Source organism: Phasianus colchicus, chromosome 8, assembly GCF_987193195.1.
Source record: "Phasianus colchicus chromosome 8, bPhaCol1.hap1.1, whole genome shotgun sequence".
Classification (NCBI taxonomy): domain Eukaryota; kingdom Metazoa; phylum Chordata; class Aves; order Galliformes; family Phasianidae; genus Phasianus; species Phasianus colchicus.
This window is the reverse complement of record NC_143443.1, coordinates 24,186,938-24,207,007: the sequence shown is the minus strand read 5'-3', so window position 1 is coordinate 24,207,007 and position 20,070 is coordinate 24,186,938. Positions and strand designations below refer to the sequence as shown.

The window sequence follows — 20,070 nt, the reverse complement described above, 5'->3', positions numbered from 1 at the left end:
CAGCACCATTCACCTCCAAGGAAACATCATGCTTGCACTAAGTGAAATATTCCCAAGGTTACCGTGATTTAACTCTCATACTACCACTTCCTCAAAGCCACAGAAGGTTGAGGCCAACTTGCTAGAGCTTAGATCACAGCAATCAGAAAAGAGCTCTTGCATCCTCAAGAGCACGCAGGTTCAACCACACCAGCACTTTAACATCCCTTGTGCCACTCCAAATACCCATCCTTAGGCACAGCATGGGTACACCCAGCACCAAGTCCATGTGCTCCTGCCTTACAGCAACATATATGAACAAAGCATTAACATCCCTTACAATTCAGAAACGCTGACAACTTTGGATCGAAACAGTGAAATTTCCAGTGGCTTTGCTGTCTCTTCTGCATTTTGCTGCTTGAATTTATTGCAAATGTCACGTGTGGATGGCTTCACTTTAATTTAGTATCTGGTTGGTCAGGATATATAACCCAGAGCCTGTTCTTTTACTTCTCTTCTTACCCAGCTGGACAGTGTAGATTATGTTTATCATTCACTACCACATACCATGAAGTTTTAAGCCGTAATACCATTTCTAAAGAACTCAGGAAGCAATTTTTCTTCTTATACATGACATTTACATTTGGAGCGTGCCATTTTTCCTAATATAAACCATCCATTTAGATTCACTTTGAGGTACTATAAAGTTGGGTCATTTTGTGTTAGTCTTCTTTAAAAATGCACTGCTTGGGTCATATGTATTTCACGCTCTTCCTTCTAAAGTTCACTGTTACTTGCAGGGTCTCTTGACAGCACACCTGCTGGAAGCAGCTCCTTACCCCATCCACATTTAAAACTTAACAAGCACTTCTAAAATGTTGCGATTATTGTTCCAAACCCAAACAATGCTTTGTAAAGGCTCCCTTCTCACTGTTCTCAGAGATTTAAGCACATCTCCTTCCTTTACTGGTGGCTGCCCGGAAGGATGTGTCTAAACCCATGAGCAGTACTTCCCTTCCTGCAGGGCTGCCTGGGTTGCACACAGCAAGACGATGGCACAGCCAAAGGACAGTGCTCAGCTCTGCAAGCTTCAAATCATTAAGGCTCCAAAGACCACAGAGATCGTCTATGGTTTTAAACTGAGACAAGGGAGGTTTAGGTTTGATATTAGGAAGAAGTTTTTCACACAGAGGATGGTAACACACTATAACAGGTTGCCCAAGGAGGTTGTGGATGCCCCATCCCTGGAGGCATTCAAGGCCAGGATGGATGTGGCTCTGGGCAGCCTGGTCTAGTGGCTGGCAACTCTGCACATAGCGGGGGGGTTGAAACTAGATGATCATTGTGGTCCTTTTCAACCCAGGTGATTCTATGATTCTATAATCTAGTCCAACCATCAATCCATCCTCACCATGATCATTAACCATGTCCCTCTGTGCCACATCTCCACTTCTCCTGAACACCTCCAGGGACTCCACCACCTCCCTGGACAGCCTGTTTTGATAAAATGGAGATCTTCCATTCCCAACAGATACGCCAGTAATTTCCTGACTGCTGTCACAACCCTCCAAGCACAACGCTGATCGCTGTGTGAACCTTTTGCAAAACCCTTCTGGTGTTGATGCTGTAATGCCCAGATTTTCGCTTTCTGCACATTGGTAGCTGTAGATATATTGTTATTCAATATGTCTTCTGGTTTTTGGTATGATTTCATTCCTTTTGAAAGTTCCCTTTTCAGTGCAAGAAATTTGCTCACTTTGCTGTTAGTTGCTGCAGTCTTAAAACTATCAACATCCATTATCCAGATATCAAAGTGTTTTGTTTTGTTTTGTTTTTTTAAATAAAGAGCCAAAATAGTCCTAAAGGGAAGCCCTTTGAACATGTAATTACGGAAGGTCTTCTGGCTTCTTCACTGACAAAGAGAAATTGCAGTTGAATTTTTGGATTTGATGTACACTGTCTGACTCATCCCAGATGATATTGATCCCAGCAGCTTTTTTTTCTGATTATGTTTGGCAGCATGTAAACCCCTAAAGAATGGGGTTATTAGATCTAACAGCTTAACAGGTACACGAAAATGTGACTCTACTATTTGGTCATGTTTAACCACCTCATAAATCTTTCAGAATGACAGAAGCAACGTACTTTCTTGAATTCCTCCTCCACCATTTCTTTACTGAAATCCTCATTTCTTCTCTCCTACCTCTCTCTCCAGGAGAGCTCAGACCACACAAACTTTGCCTCTGCTTGCTTTGCCATCCTTTCTTCTCCAAAATTAGATATGCTAGCCAGCATACACAATTAAAATATTATTTTTCCAGGCCAATAATTTGAGTGCTGCTGCTGCAAAGCAAGAGAAAGGGCAACATTTCTCCCCTTACACAAGAATCTGGCCATCTACTGGTGTATTCCTTCATCAATCTTCACTTTCTGTACCAAAGGGAGAAGAGGAATCTAAATTACTGCCTTCGCCAGTCCCATCTGGCTCTGCAGCACATCACTTGCACCAGTTTAAACACCCCTTCCAGTCATTAACTTTGTTTCTTTTGCATCTGAATCTGGCCCTATGAATTCAAACTTGAAACTTCAATGGCCAGTCAGGAAATAAAGTTACCGTTTATTGTAACGAAGACAAACAGCATCCTTGGCGCTGACTCCAAACAAAAAGCACGAACACTATTCCATCATCCTTCCGAGCAATTCCCATGCCAGGTCCATGAAGTTATTAACACTTTGCTATAAATAGGTGCTGGAGAAGTCCATGCAGAAACTTGTTTTTCTTAGTGCCTACTGCAACAGGCCAGTCAGTAAATGACCCAAGAGTGTTGAATCCACACTGCCTGAGGGCAAGAGCATATGGAGAGCAACTCTACCTGCTATCCTTATGCTGAATCTCACACAAAAGACAGTGGGGAGGTGACTCTAAGAGCACATGGAAGGGCTCCAATCCTCTCAGATTTTGTAAAGGCAAAAACATAAGTCAGGCTAGAAGCTCAAGGCCTGTTTATTAAAAACCTTCTCAGAATTCCCATAAACTGTCATTATTATTTCCTTTGTACTTGCATCAACCTCTCAAGTCTTTTTGTAGAGAAGGATACCCCAAAATTTATATTTAGGAAGCTCCACTACCTCTAGCTTGAAATTTTGTTAACATCAACATGCACAACTATGCAGAAGAAAATCTAGGACATAATCTTCATCAATTTCATACTTTTTCAGACTTGCTCTCCTGACCATGCCTTACACCAAGATGATCAGTTATTCACCAAAGTCAGGTAACTTACACAGGTGACCTGGGAGGTCCAACGTGAAGATGTCTATTTCTAAATAGCTGACGGAAGAGAGAGGTATTAAAAAAGCATGCCAGTTTGTAAAAGGAAGATGATGCTGTTTTAAAATTCATGCAAAGGGAATTTTTGCATATTAGAGTATTGGTAAGAACGGAAAGAGGAAGAAATGCAATATAGAGCATTGTTCCTCATACAGTCGTATTCATGGCCTTGAAGCTCCAGAATGAATAAGAAACGGTCTTAAAGGAATCAAGAGGGTACCTCTTGGTGGAAAGACATCTACACTATCAGAGAAGAGCAAGGAGCAATTAGGTGCTGAAGCCAATTCATTCATCTATCTTCCTTGTTTTGCATAGCTTGAAAAGTCGTGGAAAATCTTTAGCCATCTTGTCACGCTAAGGGGCATTTCTTCCATAAACGACCTCTGGATTGTTATTATTTTTTTTAATATATAATTGCACCTATTTCTATAAGCCACAACCCTAAACTCTATTTTAATAAGGAGCACAATTCATGCCTGACAAACACTCCTTCTGCCAGCATACAGACACAGCTGTTGAACAGGAGCCTGCACCCCTGGACCATGAAGCATTTCCCTGCTTGGTTTTCTTCATTCAAAAGTATATTCAATGCACAATTTGAACCAATTGCTATCTATACAGTATATAGATAAAAACACTATTTGTCATCAAATTGAAGTTGCACCAAAGTCCAAAATTGCTACCCATTTCTATATTTTCCCAGATTGCACTCTCCAAAGTTACTTCTCCAATGTGTTGAAATTACTCAAGTTAACTTGCCTGTACTTTTACTTGACTACAGCTTCCTAAACAATGCCACACACATCCTCCTGCATCACACAAGTTGAAGAATCAGGCACAGGTGCCACAGAAATACTGATTTGGCTACACCAAAAGACCTATTAGATAAGGTTTGTCCATGAGAGTTCGAGCACAGATTTACCAGAGTACAAGATTAGAAGATGCAAAACACGTATGGGCAATACACAAAATGCAAGATACCAGTTACCATGTGCTAAATAACTTTTCAGTCTCCTTCAGGCAATTACCTGTGCACTGGTAAGTCTGAATTGCTATCAGCATGGAATGACCTTCGGAGTCCTCAGAAAACAGCTTTGCTGGATGTGGGCACAGAGAGAGAAAGTCTCTGAAGTTGTGGGATAACTGAGAAACAGGTAAAGAGAGCACAGGCAGTCACTTAGATAAAAGGGTAGAAACATCTTCCAGCAAAGTGACTGAGGTTACCAACCTTTGGTGAAGAGCATTTTAAGAACTGCAGTCGTCTCTTAAAGTCTCTGAATGACTTTCACACCCTTTCACATCCATTTGGAGAACATTCAGATGATATCTCTCTGCATTTTATCCTTGCTACCATAGGAATGGATAGCCTGAAAGCTTTATCCTTTGTATGATAAATGCCAATGCACTGCTGCCAAAAAAGGGAGCTGGAATCCCTGCATCTCCATACCCAGGTCTAACACCTTAAGCAGAGGCACAGAGATCTGCAATTAGAGCTTGCAGATCTTTGTGTTGATCATCTTAATTATTAAATTTAGAAGGAACTGCTCATTTCTTTGCATCAAGTGAGAACTCCAAGCCCAGATGAAAATGTCACAGTAGGATCAGATCTTTTGCAAGCAAAAGCACCCCAGGCATAGGGAATAAAAACGTCTGAGTTCTGTTGTTCTGGCAGGTACTCTGCTAGAGGTGGACCTGACAAACCAAGGGGCGGTCTGTCTTCTTTCATCAAAACATATGAGATTTCAGGAATTAATTTACAGCATAATACAAGATTTTCTAGTGTATCCCAAAGTCAGCCTTGTCCACTTTCCCACCTAAGCCTGCTAGAAGCCGTGTTCAAAATACTGTAAGTCAAGGAAAATAAGATCTTTTGCAGTCAGTAACCATGCAAATTCCAAGCCACAGAATATAGATACGTAATATCTAGATTCTGAATCAACTACCCATGCTCAAGCAATAGAGCATTGGGCTGGACAGAAGGGAGTCTGTCCAGAAACCCTGTCACAGCCGTGTCACTTGATCAAGGTCTCTTCAGCCAATTTTGCAGAGCCTTTGAGGGACAGAAGGATTGAAAGTAGAAGAACAGCCACTCCCATCATGTGAGAGACCGTCTTTCATCAGGACTCCTAGAACTGCATTTCCTCTAAGCATACAGCTTCACTTTGAATTGAAATAGAAGAAGACAGCCCCTTTCTGGGGTTTCTTTCTCTTTGGAATTGAAAAAATCAGAGGGCAGTATTGAACTAGTTAAGGATAGGCAGAAAATAAATTGAGCAATTTTCCTTTCCCAAGCTGCATGAAATTTACAGCATCAATAATGCCTTTGTAAAAGTAATTAGATTCTTAAGGCTCTATTTTATATTTGATAATATGAATCTGGTGTGCAAAGACATAAGTCATTTTGATCTGGGATGCTTCAGTACATTATGGGCACCCTTCCATTTCTATCTTCCACAGACTTTTTTCTTTTCATATTTTATTTTAATCTCAGTCTCCTTGCAGGATGCTATTTTTTAACCTTTGAAAATACCAATTCTTAACAATCTCTGTGTCTCCTGTCAGTCACCCAAGAGAAAATTAAGTCACCCTAGAGAAAAGTAAGGTTCTATTCTAAGTTATTCTAGTTGAGTGAATATTAGAGGTATACAAAGTAGAGCTCAAGTTGTAGCTTTCAAAAATTTCCTCCCAAAAGCCTTTTCCCTTTAAGTCCAGAATTTATTTCTTTCCTAAACCAAAGGCCCAATGCCCTTGCCACCAAGTTGCCATTTGGCCAGTTCTCTAGCATTTAGCTTTTCCAAACAAAAAATTAAGAGGACTTTTTCCTTAAGCAAAAGATGTTTACCAGAAGAAATTTTCTTTACTTTAAGGCAGCAACCAACCCAAAGCGTGCATCACATTTACGCCAGAACTGTGACAAATGCCTGTTGAACTGCAGCACTTAAACCACTTGCATTTTAAACAGCAGTTTGTCAAGTGATGTTAATTATTTGGGAGGTCTATGCTCCTAGAAACATAAACATTTCTTTTTATACTGATCACTTTTTTTTTCCATGCGATGCTTCCAGCAGAGACTGAAATTAAAATGGTTTCTGTGTGTCATGGTGTGGTTTATGGCTCAATTTCCCTGCAAACAGAGGGTAGCATTGCACTGGGGCTCTACACAACACCTTCCCATCCTTCCTTGACTGTTGGAAAGCTCTCATTAGGTGGGAGAGCACTTCTACACTCAAACCCACTCCCTCTCCGTAAGTCTACACATGGCTGTTGGACAGCACAGGTCTGGGACCTGCAACAGCCTGAGGAGTACCTGAACTTCGCAAAGCAAGCAGAGGGCTTGGTTAGCTGGGAAACACCACAGAGAACAGGAGAATAGGCTCTTTTTAGAGGTTTAGCCAAAGCAAACCTTCACTCCTGCCAAGGTATAATTCAAACGTGAGCACCTGCTACCCTCAAAACACCAATTGAATTGTGCTTCCCCCACACCACACCACACCAAGACTGACTTTAGCTTTGAGTTGTACCCACTACCTATGAAGAAGGCTTCATGCAAGCACAAGAAACAAACCAGAGCAAAACCTGCAGTGAGACTACAACTTATGCTCTCTGAAAGCACACCGTGCAGTCTGCATGTCAGTGCTGGGAACTACCCAGGGCTCTGTGTGCTTTGATCCATAATGATTTCTTTTCAAAGGTAGTTAAAGATGGGAACAGTTTCTGTCACCTAGTTGAAATTTATGAAGAGGTCACTGAACATCTTTCTTGTTTGGTCAAGTGTAAGGTCCTTTCTCTTCTCCAGACTTCATCAACAATGTCTGCTGTAGTACCCCAGGGCTACAGCAGTGTGCTTGTAGGTCTCCACACACCGAGCAGCCTCTGGGCAGAACTGCTGCATGAGGGACACCACAGTCTGCAAGGTAGGACAACTCAAACCCTAGGCAGCCTGTGTTACTTGACCTCTAATGCTTCCTCTCTGTATTAGCATATATCCTTTTCTGACTGAGTAAATGAGTAAATGCAAAACAAACCACAAAAAAAGAGCTGATTTTTATAGCAAGGAGCCTTGGTTTATCCCAAGGGCAAGAGGAAAAGGGCAAGAACTCCAGATTTCTGCCAACACAGGCTGTTGCAGGGGAAGCAAGCAAGATTACACCATTTACATTCTGCATCACATTCCTTAATGTATATTGCTTTTATTATGTCCAACTACTCCCCCTTTTCTTCTTTTTTTATTACTATCATTTTTTCTTTAAGACAAAAGTACTATCAACCTTTACAATGGGAAATATATACTAAGGCACATCTGATCAATTATAATGGCTCTGTCTGCATTCCCCCTCCTTTGCTGGGCTGCCAGACTCACAGTGAATTCCAGAGAAACTGAAGGATTCTTCTTTCTAGACCCACCAATTGCAGTCATCTTGAATGTCATTTTTAATGCCAACAAAGTACAGCATCCCTTCAAGACACAATCAAGGACAGAGTCAAGGAACAGAAATACCACTGAAGCCATCTTGACAAGAGCCACAGAGGAGAAGGCTCTGACTCATCTCAGACCAGCTTCACTCAGATAAATATGTCTTCAAAGAAAAATACTGTAATTTAGAGAGGGATAGATGGGGAGAAAAACAAACAGACAGCAACACTAATAGGGATCAACCCTACAGCAAAATACCGTCAGACACAGCACTGCAGCATATGCTCTGATCAGGGACACATGGACCATGAGGCTGGCAGGCACGCTCCTTGTTCAGCCTCTGGGAGATGAGATCTCTCCTGACCTCCAGCTCCACTCCCTGCTGCGCCATCAGTAAATTCCTACTGATTCCCCAGGGCAATCCATCAGGATCAATTTCTTGCTTTGCCTTCACTTTTCAAAAAGTTCGCTTTTACTCTATGATTAATCTCTTTTAGGCTGATGTCAATTCTACCCTCAGAATGTATGGACATTAATGTAAAATTCTGTAATAAAAAGAAAGCAGGCCTGTCAATTTTGAGACTGCATGGCTAGAGACCACTTCTTCTTAACTCCTCCTAGATGCCAGCAATGGCAGTAGTATTTGTTCCACAAACCTATTTTATACCATTAACAACATGTTTCTTCTGGTTCTGGGAACATTTGTTCTGATTAAGCATGAAGATGATTCCCTGGAACTCATCAGAGGATCCAACAAACCCTTCTGAAGAGACACCTGCTACCTCTAAATTAATTGAATGACAGCTAAAAATACCATCCATAATTCTCAACAAAAGAGGAATTAAGTAAGGAACAAGTGAAGACAGATCAGCTGTAAGAACAGCTCCCTGTAGAGGAGGGCGAGGACCACTCAAAGAGGAGACAAATAAGACAACCAAATATGAAAAATAACACAAAACATTCAGTCCCTCGGTCCCCTCAGCATCAAGAGGATATGGAAAAATGAACAGGGATAATGCCAGGAAAGCAAAAGATTAAACTAGAACAGGGATGCTCTTTGCTCACATCACCAAGACCCCTAGAGTTAAATAATGCCACAGCTAATGAAGAAGTCATCTGCCTTTCACAACAGAGTTTTCAAGTATAAATGTGGTTTCCCATAAAATCTCTACATATGGAGGCACTACTTCATCTGAAAAACGTTGTCAGCAGTCAATATTGTCAGCCACCTAAGGACATTCGAAGGTGACCCACAGGTCAGAGGCACAAATTGAAATAATCTCTGGGAGCCCCACTTTTAGCAAATGCCAGCACTGCTTTGGCACTCTGCCCAGGGTCTTCTGCACCAGTTAATCCAACCCTGAGCAGGATTAACTTCCCATACACACACATACTCATTTGCTTTCAGAGCTAGATACCAATCTTGCTGAAAGCAGAGCGACCTTAGAAAGACCCTCTTCTCCCCATCTCATCTTGGTTCTCAGTGAGAGACTGCCTGCAGAATATGGGAAATGTTAACCCCTTAGTGAGGGTGAAGAAATTTTCAATCATTCCAAATATGGAAGCCAGGTAAGATACCTCAGAATCTAGATAATAGTCTAGATATGACAAAAAATGCAAAGTAAAATTAAGTTGTAAAGAAATCTCACTAAATTGGTGCTGTCAGATTGTTGTTTTTTGTTTCTTATTTCTTCTGGGATATTTTACAGTTTTAATCAGATCAAAGTCAGAAATTATTTCATCTGAAGGTGTGTACAACGGTGTGTGCTAGAGTACAGTTCTGTTGGGCAGTATTAACTGCAAGGGTAAAATGCAGCATTTGGCAAGGTTGTTGCAGAATAGGCAAGGAACACACAAAGTAGGAAATACAGCATGGGGCTGATTCAGCACTTGCCTACAGATATACCATTCACTACACTACAAAGCATTAAGAGAAAGCTAAAAATAGAGCTCCATTGTGCAAAGAAGGAATAAATGAAGTTGCACACCATAGCTGTTTTTCACTCAGGAAACGACCTCCAGCTTCCACTGTTCCCCAAAGTCCTACAGCAGCAGCTCATTGGGGCTGGAGGCTCCCAGCCAACCTCAAATATCCCAAACCTCCTGGTGACACCTTTGAGTCCCACACAGAATGCTCTCCATGAGAACAAAATGCAGAGGCAGGACAGTGCCAGCACTTCACACCTACTGTGCACAGGAATAAATCAGCAGCCAGGTGTAGGAAAAGACCGTGGCAAACAGGATGCCAATGAAATAGGAAACGAACCCAAGTAGCTGCCCAAAAGTCTTCACCACCATGTAGTGCAGATAGAGAACTGCCATGCCAACAACTCCTGCTCCTTTCTGCCTCCTGCTATTCAACCACGCAGTTGTGCAGCACACCAGGACTTACATAGGTACAGGGAAATTCTGGCCATACGTAATGCTTACACCTGTATATACATCCCACAAAGACAGGAGCCATTATTTTTATTGTATCCTCAGGCTACAGAGCATCGTCCACTTAAGAAGCTTAAAAACTCAACTGCTCAAGCCAAAAGTTACACCTGTCAGTCACTGCTGCTTCCCAGGCTAAAATACTGATGCATTCTCACCAGGGACTTCTTTGCAAATACACTGATGCCATACAATTACAGTTTGGAAAATGTGACACAAGATACCTTTTTCCTGCTCCTTGTAGAAATTATCCCACTGCAAATCACTGATGTGCGCCCGTGACACGAGAGTAATTAAAACAAAAACAAGACAAAGCCCTGCGATGAGGGACTTAACAGCAACTGTGACTTGTAGGAGGGAAGGTTATTGAGCAAATGTGCATTCAGCAGACACGTCCCCTGCACATGAATTAATGCACTGTGTACACTCCAGCCAGTCAAACACCCTCTGAAGAGATACGGACGCGTTCATCACTAACCTCCGCACGTAGCCACGCACTGAACCCTCTCCAGCACAGCTCAGCAGCTTCCTTGGCTGAAGCCTGACTTTTTGTCTGCTCCATTCCAAGTGAATAATAAAAATATACTTAAAATAATAATAATTTAAAAAATTCTCAAGACGTTTTTTTTTTCTCAGGCAAAAACTGGATTCGATCCCCTAAAACTGAATGCAAATAGCATCTCACTCACAGCCATAAAGTGGAATTGAAAACTAACGCAGCAGGTGACAGTTGAACCAAATGCGTAAGAAGAACGTACTTGTTCTGAGATATGCATCCATCAGGGATGTTTTATGCACGATTATTAACAAGTAGTTGAATATAAATATTTAGTTAAGTCCGCCTATGTTGTAGGAACGCTATAGCACACAGCCAGTCTTGAAGAAACTCTCCTCAGATGAACCACGAGCAATCATATTAACATTTCCTGTTTAAAATATTGCTAACGTAAACACCACATGTATAGATGTTCCCTTTTGCATGGACTGTAAACATCCTGTCCATCACGACTGCGTTACCATTGGACTTCCCATTTCAACTTTTCTTCTTTTTGCACAGAGAGCACTGGAAAGCACGCCAAGGACTTGTGTGCAGGGGGTGGGAAGGGGGAAAGAGAAGCAGAGACCATCACAGCACCATGGAGAATACAGGCACGTGGACAGAGATTGCATGAGGGCACTTGAGCAACGCACATCGCTTCAATCCCTTCAACACACATTCCTTCAAGAAGAAGGAACGAAGAGCTCCTGTGTGCCAACATACAAAGCCATAAGACGTCTTCTTTCGAACGACCCACAGCTGTTAACCACTGCCACACTGCTTCGATGCCTTTTGAAGGAGTGCCACCCTCACAGCCCAGTTCGGGAGCCCATCTCTCAATTCACTTTTCCAACTCAACCAAAGTGAGGGTGGACAACCAGGGGCAAGCAGGTGCCTGTGCACCATGCCAGGCTTGGGAGCTATGCCCACCCCAGCAAGAGCCTCCAGCAGCTGGGCAGGGTGGCTGCACCTCATCCCAGCTGGTTTTCAATTGAGTTAAATGACTCAGGTGCCCAGGAAAATCCCAGCCCACTCTTTCAGTGCACAGAGGTCATTGGAAATATCTGAAAGCAATATATTTGTACTTTACACATGGTTTCTATAAGGGGCATTACCCCAAGGTTGCTCACAGAGCTCCTTTTGCTATCATTATGTTCAGTTTCATTTATTCTTCTGAAAAACTGATACGGTTTCGGTTCTCTTTCCCCAGCATATCTGAAAACAGAAACATTCAACAGAAAGATGGAACTGCAGGAATGGCAGCCACAGACGAACCACAAGTGCAGATGTAGTCTATTTTCATTACGTGTCCTTTGGTGGATGACTTCTTCCTATTTTTAAATATAATGCACACCTACATTTCAGAAGACTTGTGCTACACTCAGCAGCGTATCACCTCTCATTACAACGCTGCCTGTAGCCCCCTTGTCCACAGAGGGAAATTCAGCAGAGTTAATTACCCGTGTCTCCTCATTACTTTGCATCTCCCAAGAAAATGAAAAATAAGGAGAGCCGGGCTGGCAGGCAGAGCAGCACCACAGGGCAGAAGCTGCAGGCACAGTGGGCAGCAGAAGGCCCTGGCACACACAGAGCTGCTGCTCCTTCCCAGCCAGGTTTCTCAAGTTCATTCAAATGCCACTTCCAAAGGGAAATGGAACCTACAACAGCCAGAGCTGTTTGTTTTGGGTTATTTTTGTTTGTTTGTTTGCTTGTTTGTTTACTTGTTTTTTGTAAATGTTGACCCAACAGCACTCACATTGTGCATATGACATGTACACTGCGACATTATAGAAGAAATAAGGTCAGACTGTGGGTGAACTTCAGAACACAGATGATGAACAAATTACAGTCTCACTCGAGACACGCCGCTAGAAAAGAGTCATCTGCTTCCTAACTCTTTCCATTCGTTCCTTAAACTGCAGAGTTTGTGTTTTTCACCCAATCCAACAAAAATCGGGACTGGGACGTGAATACTCACAGCTCCAGCATATACCTCTAACACCTCAAAGGAAGCACACGAGCAGCTCCAAGCCCGCACCACAAGATCTGCGCGTTTCCCAGCCCTATTTACTATAGCAACGAGGAAGTTTCTCTGACAGCCCGTTCCCCCCGCACGGAACGTGCAGCACACGGGCTGCGTCCCGAGGTGAGCAGAACACTGCGGAGCAGTCGGCACGTTTAACGAGCGCAGGATTCTCACCGAAATATTTATGGCATGAGATCTGCGCGGCCACGGCCGCACGTTGCCTATTGCTCCGGATTTTGCTGTAGCATCGCGCCGGGCGTTCAGCCCCCCCTCCCTACACGGCTTCACGTTACCTAGCAAAGCAGGCAGGCTCCGCGGCTCAGCCGAGCACACGGAGTAGTTCAAACCAGCGTTCGTTCCACGCTGCATCAACGCAACATAGAAATGAATGGACACTACGGAGCGGCTGACGGGAAGGAGACGCAAGGTGACCGTTTCCAAAGCCTCCCAGTTCCCCTTCGGCAACCTTCATCCCCCGCTGGAAGCTGGCACACACCGCACGCATCTCCTCCATCGCACCCCCGGCCCTCACCTTCCCCCTCGCAGCGCTCACCGTGCAGCGGCCCTCGGGTCACCTGGCCCCCCATAGCCGCCCCTTCAGGCACCGCCGGCGCTCATCGCTCCGCTCCGCAGCCCCCGGCCCCGCTGCCCCTCGCCGGCTGCCTCCACCCACTCGCGGCCCTCCCGCACCGGCGCTGGGAGCTGTCACGTTTATTTACATAAGAAGGAGGAGACTTCGCGTCTTCCTGAAATAGCTGCCGACGCTTCGGGGATGCGGCGCTCCCCCCCCCCGCCCCACGCTGCCCCCAGCATCCCATACTGCGCTCCCAAAACCGGAGCCACGGAGGTGGCCGTGGTACCCGGCAGCGCTCAGAACAAAGCCCGAGGCGCTGCCAACTTCACTCACCGCGTTCAGAACTTATTTATAAACAGCCAACGGCATCGGGCATTGAAAACCACTCTGGGACCCCATTGCGGAGTCTCGGAATGAACTGGAAGGGCAAAAATTAAAATAAAATAAAATAGGTGGAAAAAAAATTATTACCAGACATCACTGCACCAGAGTCTTCAAACGGCCTCTGCTGGTTAATTATTAGTTATTTAATAGCAAAGGAGTACTTGAAATGCAGACTGGTTCACCACAGACTGGAATAATAAAAACATTACCCCCGTCAACTCCTTGGTGCGAGGTTTGCATGCTCAGCTCAGCGTCTGTGCTGCAGCCCATTACCTCTGCTGGCAGAAAGCAGCACCAGAAGCAGGGAATGGGGTGCCGGGGCAGTGGGGATACGCATATGGTCCTGCTCCTCTTCCCCCATGCAAGAGCCAGCTCTTTCCATCTCCAGCCACACACGTGCACCACCTCCCTTGCATCTCTCCTGTCTGCTGCTCTAACGGTAGATGAGCACAGTGGGCACCATGCTGCCACAGCCAGCCATGGTGCATCCAAGCTGGCTTATTTAAAAGTAATTCATGCAGTTTATTGCTATGTTGCAGTCATTCCTCATTCTGCAAAGGAGTGGGATTCAAACAGCCACAAGCCCAGCTCTGCCTCCCACCCCTTACCATGGTGCTGGGCAAAACCTGCCATCCCACTGCATTCGCTCTCCCACCAGGATAAGGGGAAATCAGATTATTGCTTAGGATGGCTGGGTAAGAGAAAAAAAAAACAAAAAGCAATGCAAAAAAAAAAAAGCTGAAGCCAGAGAAGCACAGTCAGGGTGTTTGCACTAACGCCGCGTGCGTGAGTAAAGCTGTGCCAAGCATTTCGAACCTGCCAGAGGAGCATCCCCAAGCAGCAGCAGGCACCACCAGCGCCCGGCTCCTTCTGCCCCACCGAGGAGATTCGCACCCGGAGCCAAGCAGCAGCGTTCCCTGGGATGAGCAGTGCTCAGCTCCTCCCTGCCCAAACTCACACTCTGCAGAGCTTACAGCAGCTTCTTGGCAGGAGACTTTGGTGTTTTTTTTTCCCTCTTTTTATTCTTCCCCTCCTGGACGATGCTGCATTTACAGCAGCAGCAGTGCAGCACAAGGATGAGTCCCCAGGAGCACCGCAGCATGGCCCGTGCAACCCAGCTGGCATAGGGCAGCACCTGGGTCACACTGACCCAGTGCCTCACACTCAGAGCGAAGTAACCAATGGGCACTGATGCCTTAAACCATCATGTTTCACCCCAAGGAATTAAGATTCACTCCACTCTCCGACCCCAAATTTTCTCCCTTGCTTGCTCAGTTCTGCTTTCCATCCTTACCTTAATCTTGCTGCAGCTCTGTGAATAATTGAGTTTTTGGTTCACTGCCTCAACCAAGAGATTGCTAGAAAAAAAAAAATCATTTTGTGTTGGCCCAAAACTGAATGCTTTGTGCGTCTCACTGAACAAAATGTTTCTTTAACTCAAAAATGAAGCATTTTTAAGAGTTATTTTTACCTCATTTTTTCAAGTTACGGTCATTGAATCCAGCTCTGAAATGATGTCTTAAAAAAACATTAAAAATTTTGTTCTATGTACACCAAAAGGAAAAATTTGAGCTGTTATCTTTTCAGATTATTTTATTGTTCCTAACTTATTGACTTTATTTGTTTATATGGGATGGTGGGAGGGTGGGGAGGGCGGGGTGGGCAGGCTGCCAGAATGAGTCATCCTGCTTGGCAAAAAATTATAAACAATTTCAGTTGATTGAAAAATCGCCTTTTTTTCTTTTTTTCAAAAAAAAAAAAAAACAAAACAAAAAACAAAAAACAAAATCATACCTCCCTCCCCAACATCCCCATAGAACCAGGGCAGTGCAATGGTCTGTCCCTTGTGCAATGCTAACTCCTCAAGGATTATTTGCCATACAGTAAAGCTTTCTCCTACAGCCATCAGCAGCTTGATCCAGTGGTTAGCAACACTAGCCATGGCAGGGGTTGGAGCTCAATGATCTTTAAGGTCTCTTCCAACCTAAGCCATTCTATGATTCTGTACCTCATACTGGAACTTCTCTGATCTGGGTCTATCACCTCCATGTCCCTTTCAGACTTCGCCCTTTTCCAAATTTCACTTCATTCTTCCATGTTTCTTATTTTTCACTAGATATTAGGGAAAAAAAGAACAAAAACAATTCTATCTACATCCCTATTCCCATTTTACAATTCTCCATGTTGACAACCTCTAGGTCCCTTTGGGTTATTTTTCTGCCCTTGCCAATATCTGCAAGGTCTCCCATTGTGACATCAAGTATTAATACTTGATATATATATATATATATAAAATCACCACTTGTGCTCCCTTCTGACAAATTTCTGACAGAGATATTAAGGTGTGGCCCAACAGAAACCCAACTCCCAAATCCACTCCTGTTCATGAACAGCATCCAGCAAGTTAAATCCAAGCAGCATCACTGATCCAAGCAAGAATCTACTGCAGGAGCGTGCTTTGAGGCAGTATCTGACCTTGCTAAATATATTTATTAACTAGAAGATTAGGATGCTGAGGCTGCAAAGGACGCAGTCATCAGGATGCCTCTTTGGACTCAAGCCTTGGGTGGTTCTGATTCAGCCTTGAGCAGAGAATCAGGCACCTCTCCCACAACCCCAGGATACATCCACAGCACTGGGCATTGGGCAATGTTTTGGGGCATGGAAGATGAGAGAGCTTCATTGCTTTCCTCACAGCAAGACAGGAGGAGGCTGGCAGTCAGCAAGGAGGACATCACGGACCCATAGTGGTCTAGGAAATACATCCCAAAATAGTTGTGATGTCTGATGACCTTTGCCTGTGTAGACAAAAAAAACTGGGCAGATGTGGCATTGAGTGACATGGTTTAGTGGCCATGATGGCTGGACTAGATTATGTTTATGATTGGTTTTTTTTCCAACCTTATTGGCTTTATGAACTGTCCTCTTCCTTTGTGCTCATCGCTTTCTCCAGCCTGCCCCTCTCTTAATAGGATTTTCTCTGCTTTAAAGCATTTCTCCACAACATGGTCTGAATCTTCCCCAAAAATTACTGTAGGAGAAAGCAGGGAACTGTGGAAATCAATCAGATGTTTACCACGGGCAGAGAACCTTCTCTTAATGACTTGAGTGTTTAAGAAGCTGTCATCAATTTTGCTACTACCACATGTCCTCAGCTTTATGGTAACAAATCAATTGATTGCAAGTTGCCCTTTTTCACTCAATACAGCATCTCTCAACAAGCAGCTAGACTGAGGGAGATGGGAGAATTCAGAGGATCATATTCTCAGATCTTTTTTCAGCATAAGCTAAGGCTGCTGCTAGGGCAGAGAGCTGACCTGTACAGAAATAAGGCTTCCTTCAGAAACCTCAACCACTGTAACTCAAGGAACAGCGATGTTCTCAATAGCAAGGCATCCAAGAGAAAATGTCTCACCAGCAAGCATTAGTGCACAAAGAACAGTGACTAGAGCTGGGATATCTTACATTCTAAGCACCCTTTTAGCTTGAATTTATTGCTATTAATAGAGGGGACTTGGAAAGCAGAGATGCATCTTTGGGCTATTCTTTGTGCGAAACACAATGATACAGATACCAACCTACAAAAGGAATGCTGATTAGCTGATGCTTACATGCAGCCATTTGAGAATGTAATTAATTATGTAATTAAAGTTGGATGAAAACCCCAATCTCAAAACTTAAACCAAAGGAAATACAAAATCCTAGCTGAAATCCTTAAAAATCAAGACCACCGTTTCTAAACCCAGCACCATGACCGTTAACCCGGGTGCTTGGGAACCCCAGGGCAGATTGCTGTGGCACAGCAGGATGAAGGATTTAGGGGCAGAAAAGCCTGTAGGCTGAGCATCTCCTTCACACTTGCACTCAGTGTAAGTAAGACATCAGTGCAGTTTGCTTTGGTGACAGGAACCACAGCGGCACAGCGGTAAAGGCTGTCGCTCAGGAGGGCGATGAAGACATCAGTGAGGTATTTGAGTGGATGTCCAGGATGTGGGCTGGTTCAGTGAAGGAGACACAGTGACAGAAGCACTCAACTGAGCCCTGCCTGTTCAGTGCTTTATCTCAATCCCCATGTGTCCACCTACAAGAGCAGCAGAAGGGAAGACTGCTAGCAAGAGGCACAGGGCTGAGCAGCAAGAAGGATTTCCAAGGCAAGGAACTGACCAAACCCAGGCTGCTTGCACAGCATCTTTCCATCAGCATGCAAATGCTCTCAAGTTCCCACTGGATGCAGTTTTTATCTTCAAGGGCGGGAATGTTCCCCTCCTTACACAGTTTTGAGCTACCAAAGTATAACGTAGCTCAGAAATTCTGACAGAATAACACCAAGTAGCAGAGGCTGGATATGACAAAATTCAATGTGAGACACAATTTGCCATAAAGCACTGTGTTGGGCTAAGCAGCATCTCCGAGCAGAACTTCTAGGCAACATAAAAAAGCTATTTGTGCTCCAGAGCAACATCACCTGGAATCCACCAAAAGCCCACGCTGAGAGAAAATATCATTGTGTACGTGACAATGATTGCATTTTCAAATGTTCTCATGTCTATTTACATGAGAAATTAACACAACATTTTTGCAGTGAGAGCATGAGGCTCTCTTTTCATGCACAATGCTTTTTCGAAAGCATTTCAGACCTATCAATATGTAATGAAATAAGAAGATAGAGCAAGAATCTCACCAGAAGAAACACACTAATCTAAGAAAGCAAAGAGATGTTGATTTTGTACCATTCACCTAATGAAATTGACATTTGCTTTAAGATCAAGTGCAAGAAGCCTGTTTTCTTTTAGTTAAAAATCTTTGCTTGACAGCAGAACCAGAGTCCCACTTGAATATCCTCCTTTTGACTCTGCCTGCAGGCAGCATAATGACAGCAAGGCAGGACTGAGAAGTGTTATTTCAGGCTCAGTTTTATGGTTATTAAGCATTTGGAAACCCAGAGCAGCATCGTTCCATGTGACATGGCACTGTAATAGTTTAATTAAAAAAAAAACAGAGTATTGTTCCACTCAGATCCACAGAGAACACTTGTGTAATATATATATATATACATACACACACCTTTGGATTATATAAAGTAGCTCATTCATACTTTATTACAGACAACAACCAAACCCTACACTGAAAAATTAAATTATCAGCAAAAGTCATAGCACTTTTATGGGGCACGTTGAGCAAACAACACATTTGTTTTCACAACACGCCTGGAAGAGGAGCTGCCTCTGTCCAAGCTAGAAAAGCATGTTCTGATTTTTGCATATTGTAAAGAAATCAGAAAGCACTGGGGTGCAAATGAAGGTTAGACTGTCTGCTTCCACACAGCACGTGCTCACCTTTGAGAGCTCAACTTTCAAACCGCGATAACGTTCCCTCAGCATCAAGGTGTAATTCCTACAGATTTTTCTTAGCAAACACAGCGACAGGAGAGAATAGCCTCAGTGTTTTATGTCCCACCCTTTCTGAAAAAAGCCTCTCACTTGCACGCACAGGGATTTGCGACCAAGCCAAAGCACCATATGTTTGGGATGTAAATATTAGCCCAGCAGAGAAACACCTTTTTATTACCCGAAGTCCCTACCCTGTCAAAAGTCCTTCACAGAGGACAGTGAAGGGCAGCAGATCCCAAAGAAGCTGCGTGGGCTGGCCAGACAGGCGAGAGGGGCTACACCACATGTCCATGAATCAGCATCCCCACCACACATCCCATGTTCTCAGTTTCAGGCTCTGAAAGGCTCCTGGAGTTATAGGGGAGAGCCCTGAATCCTCTCTCACAGGACTGTCTCTGTTCTTACCAGAACCTCCCTGCTCCTGCTGTAGGGCTATCCCATTTGAAATGGAATTTATTTTCAAACCTTATAGGGTTGCTTTTACAAGTTTTTGCAGTAGATTACAAGAAACAAAAGGAGCTGGAGGTCAAACGCTCCAAGGGCAAAATACATGGCAAGGGTCAATCTTCCAGGCCAGGCAAGATGAATCACGCAAGTTTAAATAGGAAGCAAGTCACATAATGCCTTCACATAATGCCTCACACGTGCATTGTCCTTTCTCTCTCCACATTCACCTCCTACTCACCTCTTCTCTGCTCTCCTCCCCTCACCTGAAGATGCTGTTCAGCATCTCCCCATCCTATTTTCATCATGGATTTTAAAGTTTCATTTGAAATTTATCCTTACTCCCCTTTTCATTTAAGAAACAGAAAAAAAGGAGTTAAATCATATTTCACGTTATTCAATCTCACAAGTACCACAAAAGATCACAAACCAGATGCAGCAGACTGGGGGAAGGTAGCTATTATTGGAATGAGAAATGAGATTTAGTTTTCAGCTCAGGAAAATGGGATTCTGTCAGGACGAAATCAGAGCCTTAGCTTCATAAAATTCCACTT

General features: G+C 43.8%; 1 protein-coding gene across 4 annotated transcripts in view; it reads right to left on the bottom strand.

Moving 5' to 3' along the window:
• Nucleotides 1-20,070, bottom strand: part of NEURL1 (neuralized E3 ubiquitin protein ligase 1) — a 134,930-nt gene that overhangs the window by 63,295 nt on the left and 51,565 nt on the right. The window contains exon 1 of one of the 4 annotated variants that reach the window (XM_090145465.1): nucleotides 13,770-13,792. The exons of 1 other annotated variant lie outside the window; for it this stretch is intronic. In XM_090145465.1, the coding sequence (XP_090001591.1) occupies nucleotides 13,770-13,776 (7 nt within the window). In that variant the 5' untranslated portion in view covers nucleotides 13,777-13,792. Of the gene's footprint in view, nucleotides 1-13,256; nucleotides 13,433-13,769; nucleotides 13,793-20,070 lie in introns of those variants that run through there. 2 more of the 4 variants (XM_031597534.2, XM_090145464.1) reach the window with 2 other exon arrangements.